General features: G+C 41.8%; 4 protein-coding genes across 8 annotated transcripts in view; 3 read left to right on the forward strand and 1 right to left on the reverse strand.

Moving 5' to 3' along the window:
• The window catches only part of cecr2 (CECR2 histone acetyl-lysine reader), a 33,496-nt gene extending 26,601 nt beyond the window's left edge, over positions 1 to 6,895 (forward strand). Inside the window, exons 14-19 of one of the 2 annotated variants that reach the window (XM_082542823.1) lie at positions 558 to 928; positions 1,043 to 1,189; positions 1,307 to 2,099; positions 2,520 to 4,557; positions 4,880 to 4,936; positions 5,069 to 6,895. In XM_082542823.1, the coding sequence (XP_082398949.1) occupies positions 558 to 928; positions 1,043 to 1,189; positions 1,307 to 2,099; positions 2,520 to 4,557; positions 4,880 to 4,931 (3,401 nt within the window). In that variant the 3' untranslated portion in view covers positions 4,932 to 4,936; positions 5,069 to 6,895. The remainder of the gene's footprint in view (positions 1 to 557; positions 929 to 1,042; positions 1,190 to 1,306; positions 2,100 to 2,519; positions 4,558 to 4,879; positions 4,937 to 5,068) is intronic. The other variant, XM_082542824.1, reaches the window with a different exon arrangement.
• The window catches only part of atp6v1e1a (ATPase H+ transporting V1 subunit E1a), a 54,788-nt gene extending 46,913 nt beyond the window's left edge, over positions 1 to 7,875 (forward strand). The window contains exon 10 of the transcript XR_014278201.1: positions 7,466 to 7,875. The gene's annotated coding sequence lies outside the window, so the exon portion shown is untranslated. The remainder of the gene's footprint in view (positions 1 to 7,465) is intronic.
• Positions 7,876 to 8,710: 835 nt separating this feature from the next.
• ada2a (adenosine deaminase 2a) lies at positions 8,711 to 14,942 on the forward strand. Of its 3 annotated transcripts, XR_014277580.1 has the most exons (11): positions 8,712 to 8,953; positions 9,256 to 9,580; positions 9,748 to 9,964; positions 11,600 to 11,813; positions 11,925 to 12,052; positions 12,675 to 12,765; positions 12,900 to 13,008; positions 13,174 to 13,331; positions 13,680 to 13,882; positions 13,971 to 14,196; positions 14,566 to 14,942. XR_014277580.1 is itself a non-coding variant. In XM_082538489.1 (10 exons), the coding sequence occupies exons 2-10, from the start codon at positions 9,277 to 9,279 to the stop codon at positions 14,059 to 14,061; spliced, it is 1,515 nt and encodes a 504-aa protein (XP_082394615.1). In that variant the 5' UTR covers positions 8,711 to 8,979; positions 9,256 to 9,276; the 3' UTR covers positions 14,062 to 14,942. The 3 variants fall into 3 exon arrangements, 2 of the variants coding, with proteins under 2 accessions (XP_082394615.1, XP_082394614.1); XM_082538489.1 differs by having other exon boundaries at positions 8,711 to 8,979; positions 13,971 to 14,942; XM_082538488.1 differs by having other exon boundaries at positions 13,971 to 14,942.
• On the reverse strand, positions 14,914 to 17,522 carry ribc2 (RIB43A domain with coiled-coils 2; the record flags this gene model as incomplete). Of its 2 annotated transcripts, none has more annotated exons than XM_082538491.1 (6): positions 17,486 to 17,522; positions 16,113 to 16,194; positions 15,698 to 16,018; positions 15,488 to 15,606; positions 15,216 to 15,389; positions 14,914 to 15,114 (listed from the first exon to the last, which is right to left on the reverse strand). In XM_082538491.1, exons 3-6 carry the CDS (start codon positions 16,008 to 16,010, stop codon positions 14,914 to 14,916), a joined length of 807 nt encoding a protein of 268 aa, XP_082394617.1. In that variant the 5' UTR covers positions 16,011 to 16,018; positions 16,113 to 16,194; positions 17,486 to 17,522. The 2 variants fall into 2 exon arrangements, with proteins under 2 accessions (XP_082394617.1, XP_082394616.1); XM_082538490.1 differs by lacking the exon at positions 17,486 to 17,522 and adding an exon at positions 16,300 to 16,587.
• Between the last annotated feature and the right edge of the window lie 5,500 nt (positions 17,523 to 23,022).

The raw sequence follows: 23,022 nt of genomic DNA on the forward strand, positions 1-23,022 counted from the left end.
GAAGAAAGGGGGGCGGTCTTAGTACTGTGTTGGGGCCGGGGCCGGGGCAGCCTTGACAGTGATTAATGAGGAGTGATTGAGTTGTGCTCGAGTGCTCTGGGGGATTCAAGTCCTGCAGTGCCAGAGAAACATTCCAGCCCCTAAGCCCCCTGTCTGGAGCCATCCATCCAACTGAATACTCTCCTCAGGGAATGGGGGGAGGTGAGTGGTGAGGAGGCCCAGGGTGGGGCAAGAGTAGAGGGAAGGGGTTGAAGGAGCAAGGGTCAAACTTACGCCCTCTGACTTGGTCAGCTGGTTAGCACTGGGCCAGGACAAGACAGGATTTTTGTGCTCTGTTGGTATGTGTCTCACCTAATGGTCACTTCATGAGTGGCTATTTGTGGGAGTGACTGCATGTAAATGAAGCGTTATTCTTTGAGTATATGAGTAGATGCTATAGACATGTGATGTATGTTTGTTCCTTTGCTGAAGATGTGCGTTTATGTAAAAAAAAAAAAAAAAGTTCTCAGGGTTTTATCACAAAAGAATCGCTGATGTTGGTGTCTTCCTGTCCTCAGAATACACTATCATGGCCGAGTCTCTGGAGCGTTGTTTTAGCCGAGCCTTATTAAAACATTTTCCATCTGAGGATGGTGACACGGACGAAGAGTTCCACATCAGTCGAGAAGACAAGGAGCGCAAGGAAAGAAAACGCAACCGTAACAGCAAAGCTTTCGGGCCTGAAAGCTTGATCAGGGCTACTGAGCAAGTACAACGTAAGCGAAGCTCACAAAAGGGCAAAAGTAGCGCAACTTCAGAGGAGGATGCCAGGCTGGCACGGCTGCATCCTCATTGGGCTAACGGCCCCCCTCACCCGCACAGCTTGCCTCCAGGCCAGCAGCATATCCGGGAAGGAGATATCAGGGGGTTATACCACCCAGGGCAACAGGTATCCACAGATAAGACTTTAATCCTTTTTTTAAATATATTTATTTATTGGGAGTCTTAATTCCTGTCTGAAATGCAAGAGGGGTAAAATATAATAAATTCTTTATTTTAACAGCTCCGTCAGCCTGGTCCCCCTGGGCCTCATGGTCCACACATGTATGCCCAAAGAATGGCCATGGATCCCCGCTTTGCCTACCAGGTTCACTTTTCTAGACAAGGAGACCCCAACTTAAACCAGTTGCCTCACAACTTTAACATTCAGGTATGCTTGACCTATTACACACAACCAACCACCTAATTGTGTGTATGATGCATCTTGATGCTGTTATAACAGACAAAGCCAGATATTTCATATTTTATTTTCCTTTTTTCCTCCAAGCAACGCATGATTGAGCCACACCACATGGGGCCTAGGTATCCAGTGGGTCCAGATCCAAACCAGCAGCAGCACTCGTACATGGGTCCGACTCATGGCCCATGCTTAGGACCACGTCCCATGACCCTACAGCCTGGAGCTCCTCCTGAGGCCAGCATCTACCCATCCCACCACCGTCCAGAGGGCCACACTGTGCATCCTATGGGGAACAGGTTCTCAGGCCCGGAAGGATCACCTCAGCACAACTACCCAGGCTTGAGACCTGCTGGCATGCCACTACCTACTATGTGGAGTGGTATGAATCAACAGGGGCAGGAGAGGCCCAGCGGCATGTCTATTCAAGACCCAAACATGGTGAACCAGCGCAACTTTAGTTATGGTGGAATCCCCCCACCTGTGGGTCATAAACCGTGGCCAGAAGCTGCCGGATATCCCAACCATCCTTCCAATGCCCAGTTTCAAATGACTGCAGCAGCCAGCTCCCCTGGGCTCATGTCTGCACGTCCCACTGTGCCCCACTCAGACTCCTCCGGCAGGACACGCTTGGCTTCCATGCTGGAAAGCCCAGAGATGCTGGCCCTGCAGCAGCTGTCAGCCTCTTCTGGACCCCCTGCTGGTGCCCCTCATCAGCACACAGGCAACTTTCAGCAGCCTGGGCCCCCATCAAGAATTGGCAGCATCCCAGCTCACCCCTCTCAACAGCTCCCCCCTGCCCCTGAGGTTCAGCTGCTGCATCCTGCTAGAGACAAAGGCCCAGATAGACAGCCTCCCCAGCAGACAAACTTGCACCCCAAAGGTAGACCTGACCTTCTCTTGCTGTATTTCACCAGTCTGCGTGATAGAGCACTAGACTCTAGTGTCTCATTTGTTAATCAGCACAGCCCCCATCTTCTGTCAAGTACTTCTTACAATTTGACTTTAATTATTTCTCCCAGTAAGCAGCAAATTGAATATTCATCAGTTTGGTTACATTTTTGCTGATATCTTTGAAAATATAAAAGAGATTACATGTCATCATTTCAGCCTCACGGGGACGCCTTTAAATGTTTCTATAACCTAATTGTAAAGAAATGGAACAGAACGTTTTTTTAAAATTTGATTTGTATTGTGCTTCTTTTGGATAAGTGGCATAAAACGGGGACAACGCGTGCATTGTACTTCTAGTCATAGTAAAACAGTCTAACCTGCAACATTGTTTTCTCCTGTACGTTAACAGGCACAACGTCAGAGAACAAGATGGCTGCCAGCAACATTTCCGAAGAAGCTCCATCACACAAAAACATGTTTCCAGTTAACCAAGAGAGCCCATCCAACCCTAGCCCCACAAGGCAATACTGTGGGCTTGCGGATAAAATGCAGAGCCCCCCAGCCCCAACCTTGGCCAGATCAGAACAGAATCCTTCTGGATCAGCGGCCGCACAGAGTTCAGCTGAAAGCCAGTTGGATAGTCGGGGACACTCTGCCAGTGAAAGTAATGGTACCATTCCTGTTTCATCCCATCCCAACTCGAGTAACACTGATCCTGCTCTACACAATCCCCCACAGCTTAAACCAAACAGTCCACAGCCAAATGTTCCAAGCCTTGCACTTCTTCCTCAGAACTTCCCACCACTGGATGTTGCAGCAGCTCAGAATTCCACTCAGCAAATGCCAGACAACTTAAAACTCGCAGATGGTGTAAATCAGGAAGGCAAACCCCAGCAAGCCATTCAAAAACATGAGCAACCTGAGGCGGGCAGCACCTCTCCTGAAAGCCACCCTCAGAGCTCTCCTCAGCCACTGAACCAGAACACACAGCAACACAATTCTCTGCTAACCTCTCATCATGTCCCCCAAAGCATCTCACCACACTGCACTACACAAAGCAGTCCCATGCATGGGATGCCACACGGCGCTACTCAAGGAGCCCAGCCTGGACCCCCACACCCAGCCCCTCTGACCTCTTTGCCACCCAGCCATCCTGCCCCTCTATTACCCTCTCAGCCCAGTCCAGCTGATCTCGGAGATCAAAGGCCTAGCGAGCCTACGAGGCTGGACACGAGAAGCACTGCCATGTCTCCACAGCACACCAGGATGACATCAAGTGTTTATAAACACCCGGCTTTTAGTCCAAATCGCCATCAAACTCAGTTGGTGGGTAGTAATGTGGGAATACAGGCTCCAAGCGGGCCATCAGATGGGCACAATCCAGCCGTACCTCCTCACTCGCAAGGCCCAGAAAATTCAACTATGAGTACTTACGGCATGGGGAACCCTCCACTTCCACACTACAACCGAGCTAATATGAATAGGTCCATACCTCCGTCTGCTCACCACCCATATCATAACCAGTCCATTAATGCTCTCCACAATCTTGCTCCCAACACCAACTACCAGCAGCAGCAGGGAGGGTCAACCTACCCCTACCACGTGCCAGGTCAACCGCACCCTCATGGTCATGGCAATGTGTACCCACCTCATCAGTATCAGCAGCAGCAGCAGCGCTACTATGCCCAACCCCATCCCCAAACTCAGGCCCATAACCAAGCCACGGGCAGAGGGGGTTACCCTCCAGAGGAGTGGCATCGGCCTCATTATCAGTCTCACCAGGCAATGCCACACAATGCCTACTTACCTGTAGCCAGTGCCAGAGCTAATGGTCAGCTAAAGGAGAGCAGTGTCTCACCGCTGGGGTCTGAAGGCTCCAGCGGTACAAGTTTGGTTTCCCCAGGCCCAATGCCAGGAACAGGGACTCATCCTGGAGGCACAGGCGAAGGGAAGTGTGAAAACCAGCAAGCTGGTGGAGGCAGCAGCATTAATGGCAGTCCAGCAAAGCGGCCCCACAATGAGGGCTCAGAGCAACCTGAAAGCCCAAAAGAAATCCTGGACCTTGACAGCCATAATGCTGCTGCTCAACGCCGTAGCATGCAGCATCCACATGCGTCTGTGGCGCACATGACGTCCGGTTTTGTGTACGACCCTCGAGCCTTACATCCAGGAATGCAGCAAGGAGTCGTCCATCATATGATGTCCCAGGCCCGTGGAGCTGGAAATGGATCCCCTTACGCTGGCCAACCATACCCTGATCCACGACACTATGCTGCTCAAAGACCCCACTCACACCTGATGGAAGCTCTGCAGCGGCCCCAGCAGCTTCCCTATTCCCCTGGCCAAACACGCATGGTCATGTACAGACACCCCCGACCTGGGGGGCACTTTCAGGGCATGATGATTCAGCAGCGAGGTGTGGGACCAGAACGCTTCATGCATCCAGGGTAAATTTTTACAAAGTTTATATTGTCAGTGGGTATTTGACTGTTGTTAATTATGATGGCTTAAATATGTTCTGTTTATTACCTGATATATTTATGTCAAAAACAAAATGTGAAAATGTCCCCTTGGATCTCAAACTCTGGTGGGCATTCCTTATCACTACTGTAATTTAGTTTGCTTGTTTTAAAGGCTAACACTATAATAAGAAAATAAAATGACCACATCAGTCTCACAGTCTTAACCAAGCAGCATAATGTTGCAGAGTCTTATTGTCCTACCAATGGCACTCGGACTGCAAGAGCTAACAAGTCTATTTATTTACAGACAACAGATGATGGCTGCTCCAAGCGGCCTTGGCAGTAAACAGGGATTGTGATTAAAGTGAGTATAAAGACATTTCATAAATTGTTAAAACTTGTGTTTTATCCTGTTGATTTTTAGGTTTCCAGTCGAAACAGCAAGATGAATACTGCCAGAGGCATTGTTAACTGATTGTTGTTGTTCTCCTTTCAGAGATGATGTTGTCAACGAACATCTGGATAAACCAGTGAGCCAAACCGCTTCTGAGAAGAAGAGACACTTTTTCCGAATATATTTCCTACTGATATTCTGCCACTGTGCAACAGTTTTGTTCAGCAGTGGGATTAAAAATCCAGCCAGGCAGCTGGTACTACAAAGTAGAATTTAAAATGTGAAATGTTACTGAGCCTTGGAGAACAATTCTCTTTCTCGTGTGCCCTCCACCGCAAGAGCTCACGGAGGTCACTGACAGAATAGCTGTGAAACTGTTAGGAATTCACCGACTTGCTCGAGGACACTCCAGTAGCATGATTGCTTCCCAGCGTGAGCATTTGAACTTTAAACCTCCTGCAGAAGGGGCGCCCCTTTTAACCACTATGTCAACCTGTTAAACACAGGAGACATTGCCTTCAAGAACACTGGACAGCACTCTTCGACGTGAGCCGTCAGATTGTAAAAGGACGGATTAGTGACCACTGAACATAATGTTCTTATCCTGTCTATTGACTGTAGGGCAGGATACTGCACCTACTGACAGGACTGTGAAAAAGAGGAGATGGACTGGGGTTGGTTGTTTGTTTTCTTTTTGACCACGATTTTCTTCTCCAACCATATCTAAACTCAGGTGTACAAAAGGAGGTACTATGAGACTGTCACCCTAACCTAGTCAACTCAAAAGCCCCTGGTAGTTGCCTTGGTTTGTTTTTATGAATGTATGAGTGAATGTGTAGACAGGAAATGCAGTGCAGCAGCTGCTTGTGAAAGAACAAACAACACTGATCATCCATCTGAAGCACAAGTCATCCCACCCATTTCTTGTTCATTTCCACCCAATCTCTAATGTTTTTCTTTCTCTGGAGCACACACACAGTATATGCATCATTCAAAGCTGCCTTCATTTGTTTGAATGTCTTTGAGTAGCAGAGAGGGACCGGCAAGGGTGGTGTCATTATTATCTAAATATGTGTGATTCTCTGTTGTGCACTATGGATTTCTGTTAGTCTGGACATCCTGGAACCAAGTGGCCTTGGATAGTCGTATTTTAGTCGATACTTATTAATGCGTAAATGTATCTAAGAGTGTATACTATATTAATCACCGCCCTTCACTGCACAGACTTATTTCGGACGATATACTCACTGGTGTATATACGTGCACAGAGCAAATGCATACACAAAAAAAATTATTTGGCTATTCGAGTGTCCTCCAACAAGTTTGTTTTAGTTCTTTGTTCCTTTACGGTTCCTTCCCCGTGTCAGTACTAAACATATCCTCAGGGTGTACAGTTTCTTTATACGGGTACTGTTCTGAATTATTTGAAGGAGGAACAGCATAAAGAAAATGAGACTGCAGCTGTGGTAAATCAATCCACCTCATGAAGAAGTTGACTTGTGAGAGTCATTGGCCTTAATAATAAATAACTGCCCCCTTTTTTTTTTCTTTCTTTTTTTAAATATATTGCTTTCGTCAGAGTTAATTGGATTTTAATAGGATCTAATTTGTTACTCTACATTCCACTTAATTTGATGTCAAATCATTTGTCATCACAATGAATTTTGGTTCTTTGTCTGCGAGCCCCACTGGGGAAGTTTAGCAATGGCGAAAAAAAGAATAATCTACCTCATCTAGCCAGTCTGTGGCATCTACAAAGTCTATCCACTTCTTCTCGTACTCTGCCAGACTCCTGTGGGGTGACGTTCTGTGACCAGCATGAATTGATGTTAGCACCACTTTTAGATCTCATGACTGTAGAACTGAGAATGAAATTGCCTTACAATGCTTTACCATCTTTGGCGGGAAATAAAAAGCTTGTGTGTCGGATCTCTGTGACTAATTATGGTGCTCACTGACGACCTCAAGTAGAGGTGATTACTCGGCTGTCTGCAGGTGCTGAGGCGTCCACTGTTCCATGGTATTGCACCTTCATTATCATCATTTTTTTTAAAATATTATTAGAGAATGATGGACAATATTTAGTATTTTAAGATGGGACTATGTCTTAACTTCTACAGATCAAACGCCATTCCACCTACAGGTTGTGGGCAGTAGTCCAGTCTAAGGTCTGTAATGGGCTGTATACAGTTTGGCAGCATTAGAATGTCTTAAGTTATAGGATGTTGTAATGAAATATTCAAGAAAAGAAGCTGGGTCGGGGAAAGCTAGACGCTATGAGACAATTTTGTAAATGTATCACAGAAGACCTGTCATAGATGATTTGCTATTTTGTTAAAATAGGCAGTATTGGTGAGCTCAGTGGGGCCACTAAGGAGGTAGTGTGTTCACTCGTGCTGTCTAATGTATGAAGGGCAGTTTGTTTTATTTTTTTTAATAAGGTCTGTAAGGTTGTGATGTTATCTTATGATGTACAGGTGTGTGTGTTTGTGTGTACAGATGTTTTTTTTTTTCTCTTTTCTTCTGGTGCATACAATCGGCACCAGATGACTGGAAGTGCGCGTTCATCTTTCACTTTACTCTGCTGTCATCTCTGCACTAGTTGTAACCCAGTTAGGCGTGATTAAATGTGAATCATATTTATTTGCTGTTTTAAGAATTTTTGTACATTTTTGGACTTTGTTTTAATATAATTCTGGCGTCTGTCTCTTTTTCTCTCAATGTTTTTGATGTTTTTAAGCAGTCGTCTTTTACCTCAGTAGCCATTGGAGAAGAAAAGACCTGTCTTTCATTTTGAAGTGACGTTTACAAGTTCTTATCTGACTGACATAGATTATTTTGGAAATGGAATGGAGTATTTTCTCTACTGTACATTTCTTAGGAATAAAAAAAATGTTTCTCAAACATCACTTTGGCCTTTTTTTTGAGAAATAAACACTGGGTTGGGTTTATTTATTTATTTTTTTTAAATGACTATTGGAGCAACTGAAACGTTAAAAATAATGAAATGAAAAAGTCCACAATGTGACGGCTGATGCATGACAATGCATTAATGTATTTGGAGGCTTTACACCATCACTTTTGATTAGTGTTTATCCTCGTGATGAACACCCTCCACAGATTGAATGCTGCTTTGTCTGACCCTTCTCCTGTCAGCAGGAGTCACAGATGTGACGTCAGAGGGCTCCTCCTAATAAAAAGTAATATATTCTTTTGTTTAGGCCTAATGAGGCCAAAATTGGCATTAGAAAGAAAATGCAAATGAGGCATGTAATTAAGGCGCTTTAATTGAGCCCAATTACGCACATTGTTGTGCAACTAGCTTTTAAAATACGGAAATGCAAAACGCAACATGCCAGTAATGCTAAAGAACTACTATATGATCAAAATGTACTAAAACTTGACTTGATGAAGCTGTGGAAACAATAACCAAAGTTTGTTTTGCTTTTATACAAAGGAAACAAGGATGGCAAGTTCTGTGTGTATCTCTTGCCCCACCCACTGCTCGTTTTTATTATCAACAAAACCATAAGGTTTTTGTTTTGTTTTACAAACAGTGAAATGAATTTTCCGTATTTTTCCTCTTTTTTTGTTTGTTTGCAGGGTAATTATGATGTCACCAGCAAAAATATTTTTTCGTTCTTGTTTGGTTAATCGTTACTTTGTTTTCTCTCTTTCTCTCTTGACGACTGGTTTCCGCTGTTAGAGTAACCAATCAAATTATTCCAGGGAAAAGCTTTAGCCAATCATTAGGCTTCTAAGCAAAGCGACGGAGTGAGAAAGAGAAAACATACAACGGAGGTTGTTGCGTCTCGCAGAGTGTTTACTTTCGTGAGTCTGTCGTCTTAAAAGAGAATGCGGACGTTTTTAGCTGACATAGTCGTGCAAGGTTTTCCGATCATCTCTGTTCATAAGGCGACTCTCGCCGGGACTGTTTACAAAGTCGTCTTCACCAGCTAAGCTAGTCGCTGTGCACCAACACTCTGAGTAAGTCGGGCTGCTGTTAGCCTAAGGTAACTTAACGATAGCCCCTGTTTCTTTTTCTGTGTTTAGTCTGCTGTGATAAGTTGTGAATTTGTCTTCTAAAAAGTAATTCTGATTACGATAGAATTTTGTAAGGGAAATAACCGCTGAGGAAGCGGCACCTGGTTGTTTTCTCTGTTTCGCCGGTGTTATAGGTTGGCGTTTTATTTTTACCCCAGAACAACTGTTTTCTGTTCCGCAAAGAGGCTGCCGTGCTTTCTCAGTGCAGTTTGCTTTAACTCGTGGCGTTTTCTGTCTTAAACCAGCTCCCACCTTCTCTACCTAAAATGGCAGCCCTGCTACAGCGACCCCACGCGGCTGTGCTCTGTTTGTCGATACTCTACTTGACCGGTGGCATGTCCATCCCGGACCCCAAGCAGAGAGAGGCTCTAATAAAGCAGGAGTCCTCCATGCAGACAGGTGGGCAGCAGGTGTTGACTGACGCCGAACAGCGTCTGAATGCTCGCCTGTTAAAAATGAAACAAGACGAGATGGAAAGAGAGGAATTCCCTCCTGCTATGCACTTCTTCAAAGCCAGGGAACTCATCAGGAACAGTCCCATCTTCAAGCTGCTGCAGAAAATGCCTAAAGGTAGCTACTGACAGAAACATGGATAGAACCTAATTTTGACACAATAATATTGTATTCTCAAAAGATATTGGAAAATAACAAAATTCTCATTTAGGAAATGTTGCAAAATATTTATGCAGAGTATCACAGTTTTTATTTCATTATAATTTTATTATTCACGGTTTCAGGTGGAGCTCTACATCTCCATGACTTCTCCATGGTAGATGTAGAATGGCTGGTGAAGAACGCGAGCTATCGGCCACATTGCTATATTTGCTTTACTAGCCGGTCCGTCAGATTCATCTTCTCGTCTCAGCAACCGAAGCCTCTGCCATATTGCTCTTCTTGGTCCCTGCTGGAAAGCCTCAGGGCCAAGACCGTGAACACCACAGATCTCGACAACAGGTGATCTTGTCTGTGTTGCAAAAAATAATAATTTAGAAAGAGACAGAAACACTCTTGCGTAACTTTTATGTAATCGTCCCACCGAGTTCTTTAAGCTTCTGTGAGGCTTCTTATTGGTATATTTAGTTTTCTCTGCATTTCCATACATTTTCCTGTCAATGCTGAGATCATGTGTGAGAGCACCCCCGTAACACATGGCCTCGAGTGCACCTCTGATTTTTGACCTCTGGCCTCCTAAAATTAATAGGCAACAGTATCAATTTGTCCTTAGGGATGGGTACCGGTGTCCGGTGCCATGATGGCACCGGTTCTGACATAAACGGTAGTAACCAGACCGAAAAGCAGCACACATTTCGGTGCTTTTTTTTCCTGAGCTGTGATACACTTTAGATTCTAGCCAATCATTTTACGTTTCCGAGGATAGTAGGCGGGGCCAGGTACGTACGTTCTGTTAGAGCAGAGCTACAGATTAAAAATGTCCAAGGCGAAGCGGTCAAAAGTCTGGCTGTACTTCATAGCAAAATATGCAAACTCAGCAGCAACAAGTGCTTTAAGCTGATACTGTGATACTGTCAAAGGAGGTAACACCTCGAAACTGATGAAACACCTGGCGACGCATAGCGTTTTTTTAAAAGCCGAGAAATGCGCCGTATTTGATAGCTTGCTGCGAGACCTCACACTGTGCACGTTGGGTGGGTTGCCAGTTATCGGACCCGGAGCAACATCCCCCAAAAACCCGAAGAATAGAGTCCTGGCCCCTAGCCCTGCCAGTGTAGCAGAAATGATGAGGATGATGATGCAGCAGCAGCCGTTCTTCTCTGCGTGAGGAGCTTAATGTTGTTCGAGTGTAATTTACGTTGAGTAGGCTAACCACGTTATTACATTAATGCATGTAAGGTGAACTAACAAACATCATCATAGCTACATGCGGCTGTCCTCTTGTTTGATGGCAGATACTCCCTTCACCCTGGCCAAAAAGGCTAAAATGACCAAAGAAAAAGTGGAAAACAGCTAAACATGAGAGGTTTTTGGATAAAGTTTTTAAGCACTGCTTCCAGCCAAGAGTGATGCCATATATGCCCCATAGCTGCAGAAAAGGCTAACATTGTTATCTTTTTACAAAAAAACAAACAAACAGCTGAACATGAGAGGTTTTTGGACAAAGTGTGTGTTCTCCATTCTTTAAGCACCGGTTCGAGCACCGTTTAAGCACCGGCACCGTTTCAAAAGTACCGATTTGGCACCGGTATCGGATAAAACCTAAACGATACCCATCCCTATTTGTCCTTCTTGTATTTGTATTTTATTGGCACAACTAAGTGGCTTTAAATCTGTGAAATATTACACCCGGATATTATCAGTTAACTGAAACTATTAGGAACAAGGTGAAGTCTCATTAAAGGGAATGAAGTCTGTTATCGTAATCATAAACAGCCCGGCTATTATGAAAGGTAGGACGGTTTAATTTGACAATGTAGTGATTGTTGTTTTTCAAAGAGTTAATAATAATCCTGCATAGTTTTAACTTCAACCTCAGGAAAATGTTAACAATATAATGTTTTGTGCATGTTTGATGTATGGAGTATAAGCCAGTTGTTGGTCTTATCACAACCATATCTGCATACTTGGTCTTAGCATCATGGGCAATCTGACGCTCTTCACTGATAAGGATCCAGAGGCAGTGTACCCCACTCAGACTGTGGTGTGGAGTATATTTGAAGAGACCTTCCAGGCAGCGTATGGTCTGGTTACTTATGCTCCTGTGTTCAAAGACTATTTCTACCAGGGCCTCAGCCAGTTCTACATGGACAATGTTATGTATCTTGAACTTCGCGCTATACTTCCAAAGGTATTTTAATACTTACATTCTAACTATACTCTATATATACTGATTTCCCTGTGTGTCTGATGTACCCAATGGATTCACACGTGTTAATTTCTTCTTCTTTGTTATATTTAGATATATGATTTGGATGGCCGCACTTATGACAAGGCCTGGATTTTGAAGACCTGCCAGGACATCTCAAGGCAGTTTGTAGCAAACCATCCTGACTTTGTTGGCGTGAGAATCATCTTTACCGCCAAAAGGTTGCTGCTCTGAGTGCTTTTAAAAATTAGTCAGTACTATTTATTTATAATTCCACACTGCTTCTGACAGATAAAATGCGGATTTAATCACTGATCAATTCTGCCTATAATAATTAGAGGTATTTGTAACTGGGGCGGCACGGTGGTTAGCACTGTTGCTGCACAGCAAGAAGGTCCTGAGTTCAATTCCACCATCAGGCCGGGGTCTTTCTGTGTGGAGTTTGCATGTTCTCCCCATGTTTGTGTGGGTTCCCTCCGGGTACTCCGGCTTCCTCCCACCGTCCAAAGACACGCAGCTTGTGGGGATAGGTTAACTGGATAATCCAAATTGCCACTAGGTGTGAATGTGCGAGTGAATGTGAGTGCGAATGGCTGTCTGTCCCTGTGTGTTGGCCCTGCGACAGACTGGCGACCTGTCCAGGGTGTACCCGCCCTATGACAGCTGGGATAGGCTCCAGCGCCCCCCGCGACCCTGAAAAAAAAGGATAAACGGAAGCGATTGGGTTGTAACTATTGGAGCTATTTTGTTATATTTTGTAACTTATTTAATTTAGTTAGTTACTGTTCTTACCGTCTTGGAGCAACTGGAATTGATAAAGTATTCTGTTCCTGTGTATTTCAGGACAATAAACACTAACACAATGCTTAAAGTTGTGGAGCAGGCTATGGAGCTGTACAGAGACTTTCCTGATATCATGGCTGGTTTTGATCTGGTAAGAAACACTTTTACAGTTTGAAATCATTGAAAACAAAACATGTTGGAAGATCCCAAATGGACTGAAATGGTGTCATGGCTTCTATATATGTTGAAAACAAGAACACACGAAAACTTGTGTTTGCGTTACAGGTGGGTTGGGAGGATGGCGGGAGACCCCTGTGGTATTACAGAGATGCCTTGTCGCTCCCTGTAGAGAGAGGGGTCCCACTTCCTTTCTTTTTCCATGCTGGAGAGACAAGTGAGAATTCATCATGATTCCAGTGTACCAGTATAACAATCACAAGTTTGTTTTTAACCCCCATATGTAAAACTGCACAAATGTGAAGTTTACTATATGTTTAATCCAGAGAGTGCAAAAGAGTATTTGTAAGTCATTCATTTTCTTTGTCTTTACTGTGTGCAGATTCTCAGGGTACGGAAGTAGATCAGAACATATTGGATGCTCTTCTCTTTAATACGTCACGCATTGGACATGGATTTGCACTAACGCGCCATCCAGTCGCCAAAGAGTGGTCTAGAAAATATGGGGTTGCTGTGGAGGTGTGCCCCATCTCCAACCAGGTACACTGCTATCTGCCACTATACTGTACATCAGGGGTGGGCAGTTCCAGGCCCCGAGGGCCGGTGTCCTGCAGGTTTTAGATCTCACCTTGGGTCAACACACCTGAATCACATGATTAGTTCGTTACCAGGCCTCTGGAGAACTTCAGGACATGTTGAGGAGCTAATTTAGCCATTTAAATCAGCTGTGTTGGTTCAAGGACACATCTAAAACCTGCAGGGACACCAGCCCTCGAGGCCTGGAGTTGCCCACCCCTGCTGTACATGGATGGTAATGTTTTCCTGTTTGTAGTGCAAGTGGACTAAAACCCTTTGTCTCATCTTCTCCTTCCACATACCCTTACCCAGGTGTTGAAGTTGGTCAAAGACTTGCGAAACCATCCAGCTGCTGCACTAATGTCTGAAAACCACCCGGTTGTCATCAGCTCTGATGACCCCGCCATATTTGGTGCATTTGGCCTCTCTTATGACTTCTATGAAGCTTTCGTTGGTTTGGGGGGCATGCGTTCCCATGTAGGCTCCCTTAAACAGCTGGCCATAAACTCTATCAGGTGAAGCTCTGCTAAGATGTGACTTGTAGTTGCATTGTGTGCGCTAGCATGCTTTTGGGTGACTGATGTTCCTGTGTCTGTGTTTCAGGTATAGTTCTTTGAGTCCCGAGCAAAAGGAGAAAGCACTGTCTCTGTGGCAGAGAAGATGGGATAAGTTTGTCTCCGAAAATGCCTTTTAGTAGTAAACTTGCATTTGAAAACGACAAACAATGATACAAGCAGTCCTTTCTGCTGTGAAAGGGGCCTTTTGTAGGACAGTCGAAGCTGAATCATGAGTGTAAATGTCAAAAACTGCTGAAACAGCCACTGAGTAGGTTTGTGGTCGGCACAAATATAGTGTTGTTGCCCACAATGTTTTGTAATGAATGAAATAATGTGTCATAACATGTCGGCTACTGTGGGGGAAAAAAAGCCTTTAAAAAAGGTAGAACAGACTCACAATGCCATGTTAAATACAGTAACGGTGTCACACAGCTTTAAGTGATTGAGCTGTTAACTGCTGTTTTATTCTCTGTGGTTCTCTCGCATGTTGCATAAGTGTGACAGGTAGCTTTTGTGTGTGTGTTTTAAATCACATGACCTATGGAACATTTTCCTTTAAAGACAGCATTTTAAAAAAAAAAAACATCTGTAAGACTTTTTACTTGAATGTAATTTTAACACTTATGCCTTCAACTGACTAGTAATTAATATTTGCTTATGCAGGCAAAACTGCGCGAAAGACTTGAAACACAAAAAGTAATCATCTTTCAGAGGCTACTTTTTAAAGCAGTATCTGAAATTTAATTAATAGTTTTCAAATCATGCAAACATGAATGTTCTGAACTACATTTCACATAAAAGCAGCTGGTTATTCATTGTTCTTTTTATGTAACACCATCACTGGTATCAGAGCGGTGCATCACCCCTCATCTGCTGCAGGTGTTGAACTTGGAGAAGAAGCTGTCATCAATACATCCTCTTTTAATGTCTGGTTTCCTTAAAAATGAAGCGTTGTTAAAAACAGCGAGACAGTGTACACTGTGTTAAATTTAATAAAAACAATTTTGCTCAAAAGTTACTAACTGTTGTTTGTGTGTTTCGGCCAGTTGGGCGTTGGCGCTGTCCAGGTCTCGCCTCAGCTGCCTGTTCATTCGTGCCTGCTGCCGCTCAATAAGCAGAGTGGTACGAGCTGAGTTCAGGCGCACGCGATCGTGCTGCTCTTCTTCTTGTTTCTTCTCCAGTTCTTTTCTCTTTACATGCACAGACAACACACACATTAGGAGAAAAATGCTTAATATGGGCTAACTTTTAAATAATCCACACTTTGAGTGCAAACATGTATTTTTTTTACCCTCTTCTCCTCCATTTGATGTTTCTGGATTTGAATGATCTGCTGCAGGCTCTCAGGAGCTGTTCTCCTGTCACTGCTGGGACTCAGGCCGGGCACGGCCACCGTACTCGGGGTACCTTGAAACTGGCTTTGCCTGCCATTGATTTCTTTGTCTTGACAGCGCTTTTCTTCAGCCTTTGCCCGTGGAGACACATGAGTAACAAGGTGGAAATAAAAAAATGTTTATTGAAGCCTATAGCAGCGTTTAATGCAGTTAAATTCCTCTGACTCACCATAGACCGATTGAAGTCTTTAGTGGCGATGGCAGCTGCCTTTCTCCTTTCTATCTCAAGGCTCTGAAGTTGCACAGCTCTGTTGTCCATTCCTACTCTGCTTTGGTCATAACGCTGCTCTAAAAATTTCAGTAGAGACTATGACGTGAGCTTGACTTTTGTGTTTGACCTGAGCATGTGTATCAAGCATGGTTTTAAGGCAAAACCCACCTTCCAGCTCTTGTTGATGCCTTTCCGCTGCCTGCTCAGTCTGCTGCTGGGTGAGCCACTCTCTGAGCTGTTCCCTCTGGTTCTGCTGCCTGATCTTACTTTCTGGGTCTTCACCCACCAGGCCAGGAGGCATCATCTGTGCATCACTCTGCTCTACTTTTTTAATACGGCTGGGATCATTCAAATCATACTCTCGCCGATCTTCAGGGTGCTGGTATTGCTGCCTGTAGGCGACAACGGCTTTTTCCAGTGCACGCTTCTCCTTCATTTGGCGGCTGTCGACAATGCAAGCTACTTTGCCATAACGGAGCATATCAGCATCTGCATGACGATCACATGACACACATGTATCACAGTTCACTTTAATGAAGGATTGAATGACATCACATCAGGAAACAAATTTGAAGTAACTCACCATAAGCGTTTTGTTCCTTTTTTGCAGCTTCTACTTGTTCCCTTTTCTCTTTCACCTGCTCATCCAGGGCTTCCTTGTCAACCTGTAGAACAGTCATTTAGAGACAAACACAGTGCGTTAAGCTCCTCTGCCGCAGACTTTCCACTTCTGTTTAATTCAGACCCACAGCAGAGCCTCAAACACGCACCCCGATCGTCCTCAGCTTGTCATTAAAAATCCTTTCTTTTCTTTCAGTCTCTATGTTGCGACGCTTCTCCAGACTGGCTCTGGCGAGGCGCTCTGAAAGTAGTTCAGTTTTAAGCATTTTGGCTCACAGCGGTGGCTACAATTTAGCTGAGGATTTGCTCCCATCGGAAACTTAGATTTCAAACACACTGGTTGCTAAGACACCAGTGCTCGCGAGCCGTCGTAAGACCTCGGCTTTTTCCGGAGCACTCACCCCAGATGCATCGGATCGAAACATTTCAGCTAATGAAAGCAGACCGACTCACATTTGCTCGTCACGTTTTTGAGATGAACATCACCAAACTATCCAATCGATCCTTTTTCCTTCTCCCAGAATGTTAGTTTTGATGTTTCTATTCGGCGTTAGAGCACATTCCTGCCACTTAAGCTCTAAAGAAAAGATGTTTGAGGGACACGCAACAGTATTTTCCCATCACGCTCAGATTAAAAGTTCCCTGATGTCGGTTTCCCATCACTGATGACATCTCCGTGATTTGGTTGAGATGAGAAATGTAAACGTGCATCTCCACTGACATTCTGGTACTCATGAGCTGAAATGCTTCCAGCATGTTATACACAAGCTCAGCATAATTCTCTGCTCTCTGATTGGCAAGAAAGTTCTGGACACCCTGCACAAATGCTTCCCAGTCCTGCTGATTTCACTTTCCTTTAGGACACGTCATGAAGCACGAGTTCACTGATAAAAGTAACAGGTGATATTAGCTAGTCTGTCTGCATTTGGTTACAATGAAGCTTCTGACCTAATTTGCAGACTTTATGAGACCTTATCAGCGTTACACATGTAGCAGGATGGTTTAAGCGAGGCTCTATCACCTCCCTCCCTATGCTCATTGACGGGATCTGTTGTCGCTCGCTATTTGGTGGCTGCATTTTAACTATGGGGCGCCGTTTGTAAAGTGAAACATGCTGAAATTAACGGCAACATTTTTCCACATTTAGCTCAAAACCTTACAAAAACATGTTTTTTCGAGTCATTTTTTACAACATTTAGTAAAATATTTGTAAATTTTCATATTTAAAACACAATTTTAAATGTTAAATCTAAATGTTAAATGTCATTGTTACAGGAAACTAACTATATACTATACGGATCAACGGAAATACCAAAATAAAAGCTTTACAAAAACCTCCGGTGCAAAAGTGTGCCGGTAGGTAGTGGTCAGATTGGCTGTGTCCCAATTAAGAGACCGCACGCTTGAAGTACGCGCACTACACGTACTACGTACGCACCGTACGTAGTACGTGTAGTGCGGAAGTACGAGAAGTGCGGAAGTGAGAGGATTGTGAAATGGGACGGTCTACCCTTCTTCGCGCTGTTCAGGTTGCCTAGCAACCATGATACTAACTGCGAGATATGTTACACACAGCTTTGTGTGACAGAAATGAAGGAGAAAAATGTTTTTTTGTCACGACATCACTTTGATTAGTTGAGTATCTGAGGCTGAGACCACAGGACTGTAAAACATGATTGTTGGGCTTCATTTATGTACTGAACAGTCATTTAAGATTAGTTAGTAAATAACAATTAGCTAATGTTGTTCATGAGACTAAAATCATCTCACTGCTGTAATGTAAATATAATATGGCTTTTATATATCTATATCTATCTATCTATCTATCTATCTATCTATCTATCTATCTATCTATCTATCTATCTATCTATCTATCTATCTACACACATATATATATATATATATATATATATATATATATATATATATATATATATATATATAGATATTACAGCAGTGAGCTTGAACTCTGGGTCAGAGATTCAAGTTGCAGTTATTTATCTTTCCTATCACCTAAAATCTTCATTCAAAGACAAGCATCTTTGACAGTGTATATACAGATGTATTATACATAAGAGACAAATATTTTTCTTTTAATATGTTGGCATTACTAAATTTGGCTCAATGCTTACATATATGTGTAAAAACAAAATGTAGGAGCTGTGATAACTGTTTCTGATAGAATGAAGAGTAGACTAATATATGAAATATTCCTTTATTGGGTGAGAAAATCAGACCATGTCATAACTGCTTTAAGTCACACAGAATAGATATCAGAGCCTTAAACAGGCTGACATCTGCTAAATGGGTCAAACTGGGCAGAAAGTCTACAAACACATAACATCCTTATAGAATATGATGTAACACTATAGATCAACTTAGCTCAGAATATATAAAGCATATAAACAATTACAGCAATATGATGCAACAAACACAGCAGCTACTGATCCAAAATACTCAAAGCTTCATAGAACTGAAACAAACATTTATTTTTAGCTCCATTCTGCTGCTGATACAGACTTTAGGTTTCTGAACATTAAACTTGTTGCTGCCTTTCATAGTGTGTAACTTGAAGGCCCTGAGTACTCTGAGTACTTTCTCCCACACTGAAAACACTGGGATGATAAAATTATTTGAACATTACCTAATAAGACTGATTCAGGACAGACAGTTATGTTAAACTTTTCTAGCAGTCCTTCACAAACAGGGAACAGTCTGTCTATTCTCTCCATCTGTCAGCTGCTGCTGGCTCTTCCTCCTCCTCTTCCTCACACACTGCTGAGTGCAAAGCCTCACAGATGATGTGCAGCAGTGGGTCCCTCAGTCTGTCCTCACTCTGGACACTTGCAGTTGTCACACATGGAATTCAAATGTGTGATAAGCTGCAGGATTCAAACACAAGTGTAACTTATAAACACATGTTCATACTTTTATTCCACAATCAGAGAGAAAGAAACAGAGAGAGAGTGCAGGACAGACAGACAGGTGACAGTCTCAGGTGTACACACTGCTACAAACAGGAGGATTTAGTGTTTGTGTTATTACGAGTGTAAACAAGAAGAGTTCCAGATGGTGCAGTGGACACATGTGTGACTGCTGTGATTGAAGCATCTTTCTTTCAGCTTAACGAGTGAACCGTCAGCTTGTTCAAACACACGTTAAAGTCCGTTTGGCTCAACACCACCGAACAGAGGCAGCAATATAACATAGCTAACATTAACAGTGCAGTGGATCCTGCTTGTGCTGTGATATTCAGGACTGCAAACCGAGCAGCATCACTGACTTTCAGCTTGTTGTGTTTGTGGATATATGACTGACTTTAATTATCCATCAAATCATCACATTCTCTGTAAGGTTCTGGACAAGTATAACTGACACCAATATATCAATTACACCAGGAAATGACATGGACACGTTGAAATTAATTCTTCAACAGAAAGTAATTGATCTAGATTGTGAATATAAGGAGCATAATATAATAGATCCAGAAATAGATTCTGAAAGTAACTTTCTCTCTACTTCTGTTAAAAATTGTAATTATTTCACTCAGGAACAATATGAAAAAGAAATTAACCTAGACGGGAAGCTCTCATTAATTCACTTTAACAGCAGAAGTATGTACTCTAATTTTGATTTCATTAAGGACTATTTGCAACAATTTTCTCGCCCCTTTAGTATTATAGCCATCACTGAAACTTGGTTCAATGTTGATAAAGGAATAGATTTTTGTTTGAATGGATATGATTTAAAATACATGAATAGATTAAATAAGGCGGGCGGCGGGGTTGCTATATATGTTCATAACTCTATAAAATATAATGTTGTAACAACTATGTCTATGGCTATTGATGGAATTTTGGAATGTTTGACTATTGAGATTATGAATGAAAAAAAGAGAAATGTTATAATAAGTTGCATATATCGGACACCCAGTTCAAGTATTGACACTTTTAATGAATGGATAGAAAAAACGTTTGCTTCGGTGAACCAAAAATTACTATTTATCTGTGGTGATTTTAACATTGATTTGCTAAATCCAACAAGGTTAAAAGCCATTGATGACTTTACTGACACGATGTACAGCTTATCACTATATCCAACAATAACAAAGCCAAGCAGAATAACTTCACATAGCGCCACTATTATTGACAATATTTTTACTAATGTCATGGATTTCCAAATTAATAGTGGCCTGCTTGTCTGTGATATAACTGACCACTTACCAGTTTTTACTTTGTGTGACTGTGATTTAAAAAAAATAGATACCAAGATCATGATAGCAAAGCGAACAATAAATGAAGAAGCAATTCATGCCTTCAATTTCGATTTAGCACAACAAGATTGGAGTTCGGTGTATGAAGAGTCAGATGTGGACAAGGCTTATGATAATTTTCTAGATATTTTTACTATGTGGTACAATAAACATTGTCCTGTAAACGAACACATGACAAAGAAAAAAAAGATAAAAAGTCCTTGGCTCACAAAAGGAATTATTAATGCTTGCAAAAAGAAAAACAATCTGTATAAACAGTTTATCAAAGTAAAAACAAAAGAAGTGGAACAAAGATATAAAGCATATAGAAATAAATTGACTGATATTATAAGAACGAGCAAACAATTTTATTATAGAAGAAGATTATATGAAAATAAAAACAATATAAAAGGAACTTGGGATGTGTTAAACAACTTAATTAAACAAGGATCTTCTGGAACATCATATCCTGAATATTTTACTGATGCAAATGGTGAAAATCACAACATGAGTAATATTGTCGATGGGTTCAATAAATTCTTCATAAATGTTGGCCCTGAACTAGCAGCGGACATCCCGTGTCATAAAAATGAAAATATCAGTAATATAAAATCAAATCCCTTTTCACTGTTCCTCTCAGCTACAAATGAGCAAGAAGTAATAAATATCACATTAAAATGTAAAAGTAAGTCTTCAATGGATTATCATGACATAAATATGTCTGTAGTTAAACAGGTTATTCTGAATATTGCTAGTCCCTTAACATATATCTGTAATTTATCATTTCAGTCCGGTTGTTTTCCAAAAAAAATGAAAATTGCGAAGGTAATACCACTATATAAAAGTAATGACAAACACAGTTTTACCAATTATAGGCCTATTTCTCTACTGCCTCAATTCTCAAAAATTCTAGAAAAACTTTTTAATTCAAGATTAGAAAAATTCCTTGAAAAACATCAAATAATAAATGTTGGTCAGTATGGTTTCAGAACGCAAAGAACCACTTCAATGGCGATAATTGAGGCAGTAGAAGAAATTACTGATACACTGGATAAAAATAAATATGCAGTTGGTATTTTTGTTGATCTCAAAAAGGCCTTTGACACAATCAATCACTCAATTTTATTGGATAAATTGGAAAGATATGGTATTCGAGGGAAAGCTGGTAACTGGTTAAAAAGTTACCTAACGGGTCGGGAACAATATGTTAGCATAGGGCATTACCATTCAGAGAAACTTGGTATTATAATACCAAGTTTCTCTGAATGGTAATGCCAACACTGTTGGTAATCCCAACACTGACCCTTGGGGAACACCACATGTATACATGTACACATGTATACATGTGGTGTTCCCCAAAACTTTTCAATGTATACATAAATGATATTTTTGATGTTTCTCAAGTACTTAAACTCATACTGTTCGCAGATTACACCAACATATTTTTCAGTAGTGATGATTATACTGATCTTGTAATGACTGTAAACAGGGAGCTAAAATTAATAAAAAAATGGATGGACATAAATAAATTATCATTAAATATAAATAAAACTAAAGCAATGTTTTTTGGTAATTTAAAATATAATATAGAATTACCAATTATCATTGAAGGTGTACCAATTGATAATGTGAGTGAAAACAAATTTTTGGGAGTTATAATTGATAACAAAATTTCATGGAAACCCCACGTCAGACACATAAAAACCAAAATTTCCAGAAGCCTCGCAGTTTTGAACAAAGTGAAACAATTCCTTGATAAAGATGCACTTCGTACTCTGTACTGTACCCTGGTTCTTCCATATCTTACATATTGTGTGGAAGTGTGGGGAAATACATATAAAAATACAACTAATCCATTAGTCACAGTACAGAAACGAGCACTGCGTATTATTCACAAGGCTGGTTATCTAGATCATACTCACAAATTCTTTCTTCAGGCAAAGTTACTTAAATTCCAGGATCTGGTTAATTACAATACATCCATAATTTTGTATAAAGCTTTTACTAAACTTTTACCGGCAAATTTACAAACTAGATTTGAAATTCGAGAAAAGGTTTATAATGTGAGAGGCTTTGGAGAATTCAAATTACCCAGAACTCGAACAACCCGTAAAGGCTTTTGTGTGTCTGTATGTGGTGTGAAAATCTGGAACAGTCTGAGTTTACAATTGAAACAATGCAAAAATATTCATAGATTTAAATTTCTCTACAAACAGTTGGTCTGGTCACAGTATACTCAATGATGGTTTTTAGTGTGCTCTGTAATGTCTGTCCTCTTACCATTGCTGGTATGGATTCCAAAATAAAAAATAAAAAATAAAGTGTGCGTATGTATGTACATATATGTACTTGTGTGTGTAGATATATATGTATGTATATGTATGTGTGTTTGTTACTTGTAGTTATTACTGCCTGTTACCTGTGGTAATGCCATTTATAATTTATATATTCTGTATTCAGTTATGAAGGCTCTAATTGTTGTTTGCGAGCTGCCGTTTAGATGCTTGTATCTGCCCGGGGCTGTTGATGGGTCTGTATGCAATGATGGGCGTAGCTGCGGGAAGTTTATTGTTTTTTTTGTTGATGAGTGAGTATAGGGGTGGGATTTAATAAGTTTTCT

This window comes from Aulonocara stuartgranti (genome assembly GCF_965226115.1).
Source record: "Aulonocara stuartgranti genome assembly, chromosome: 7".
In the NCBI taxonomy this organism is placed as follows: domain Eukaryota; kingdom Metazoa; phylum Chordata; class Actinopteri; order Cichliformes; family Cichlidae; genus Aulonocara; species Aulonocara stuartgranti.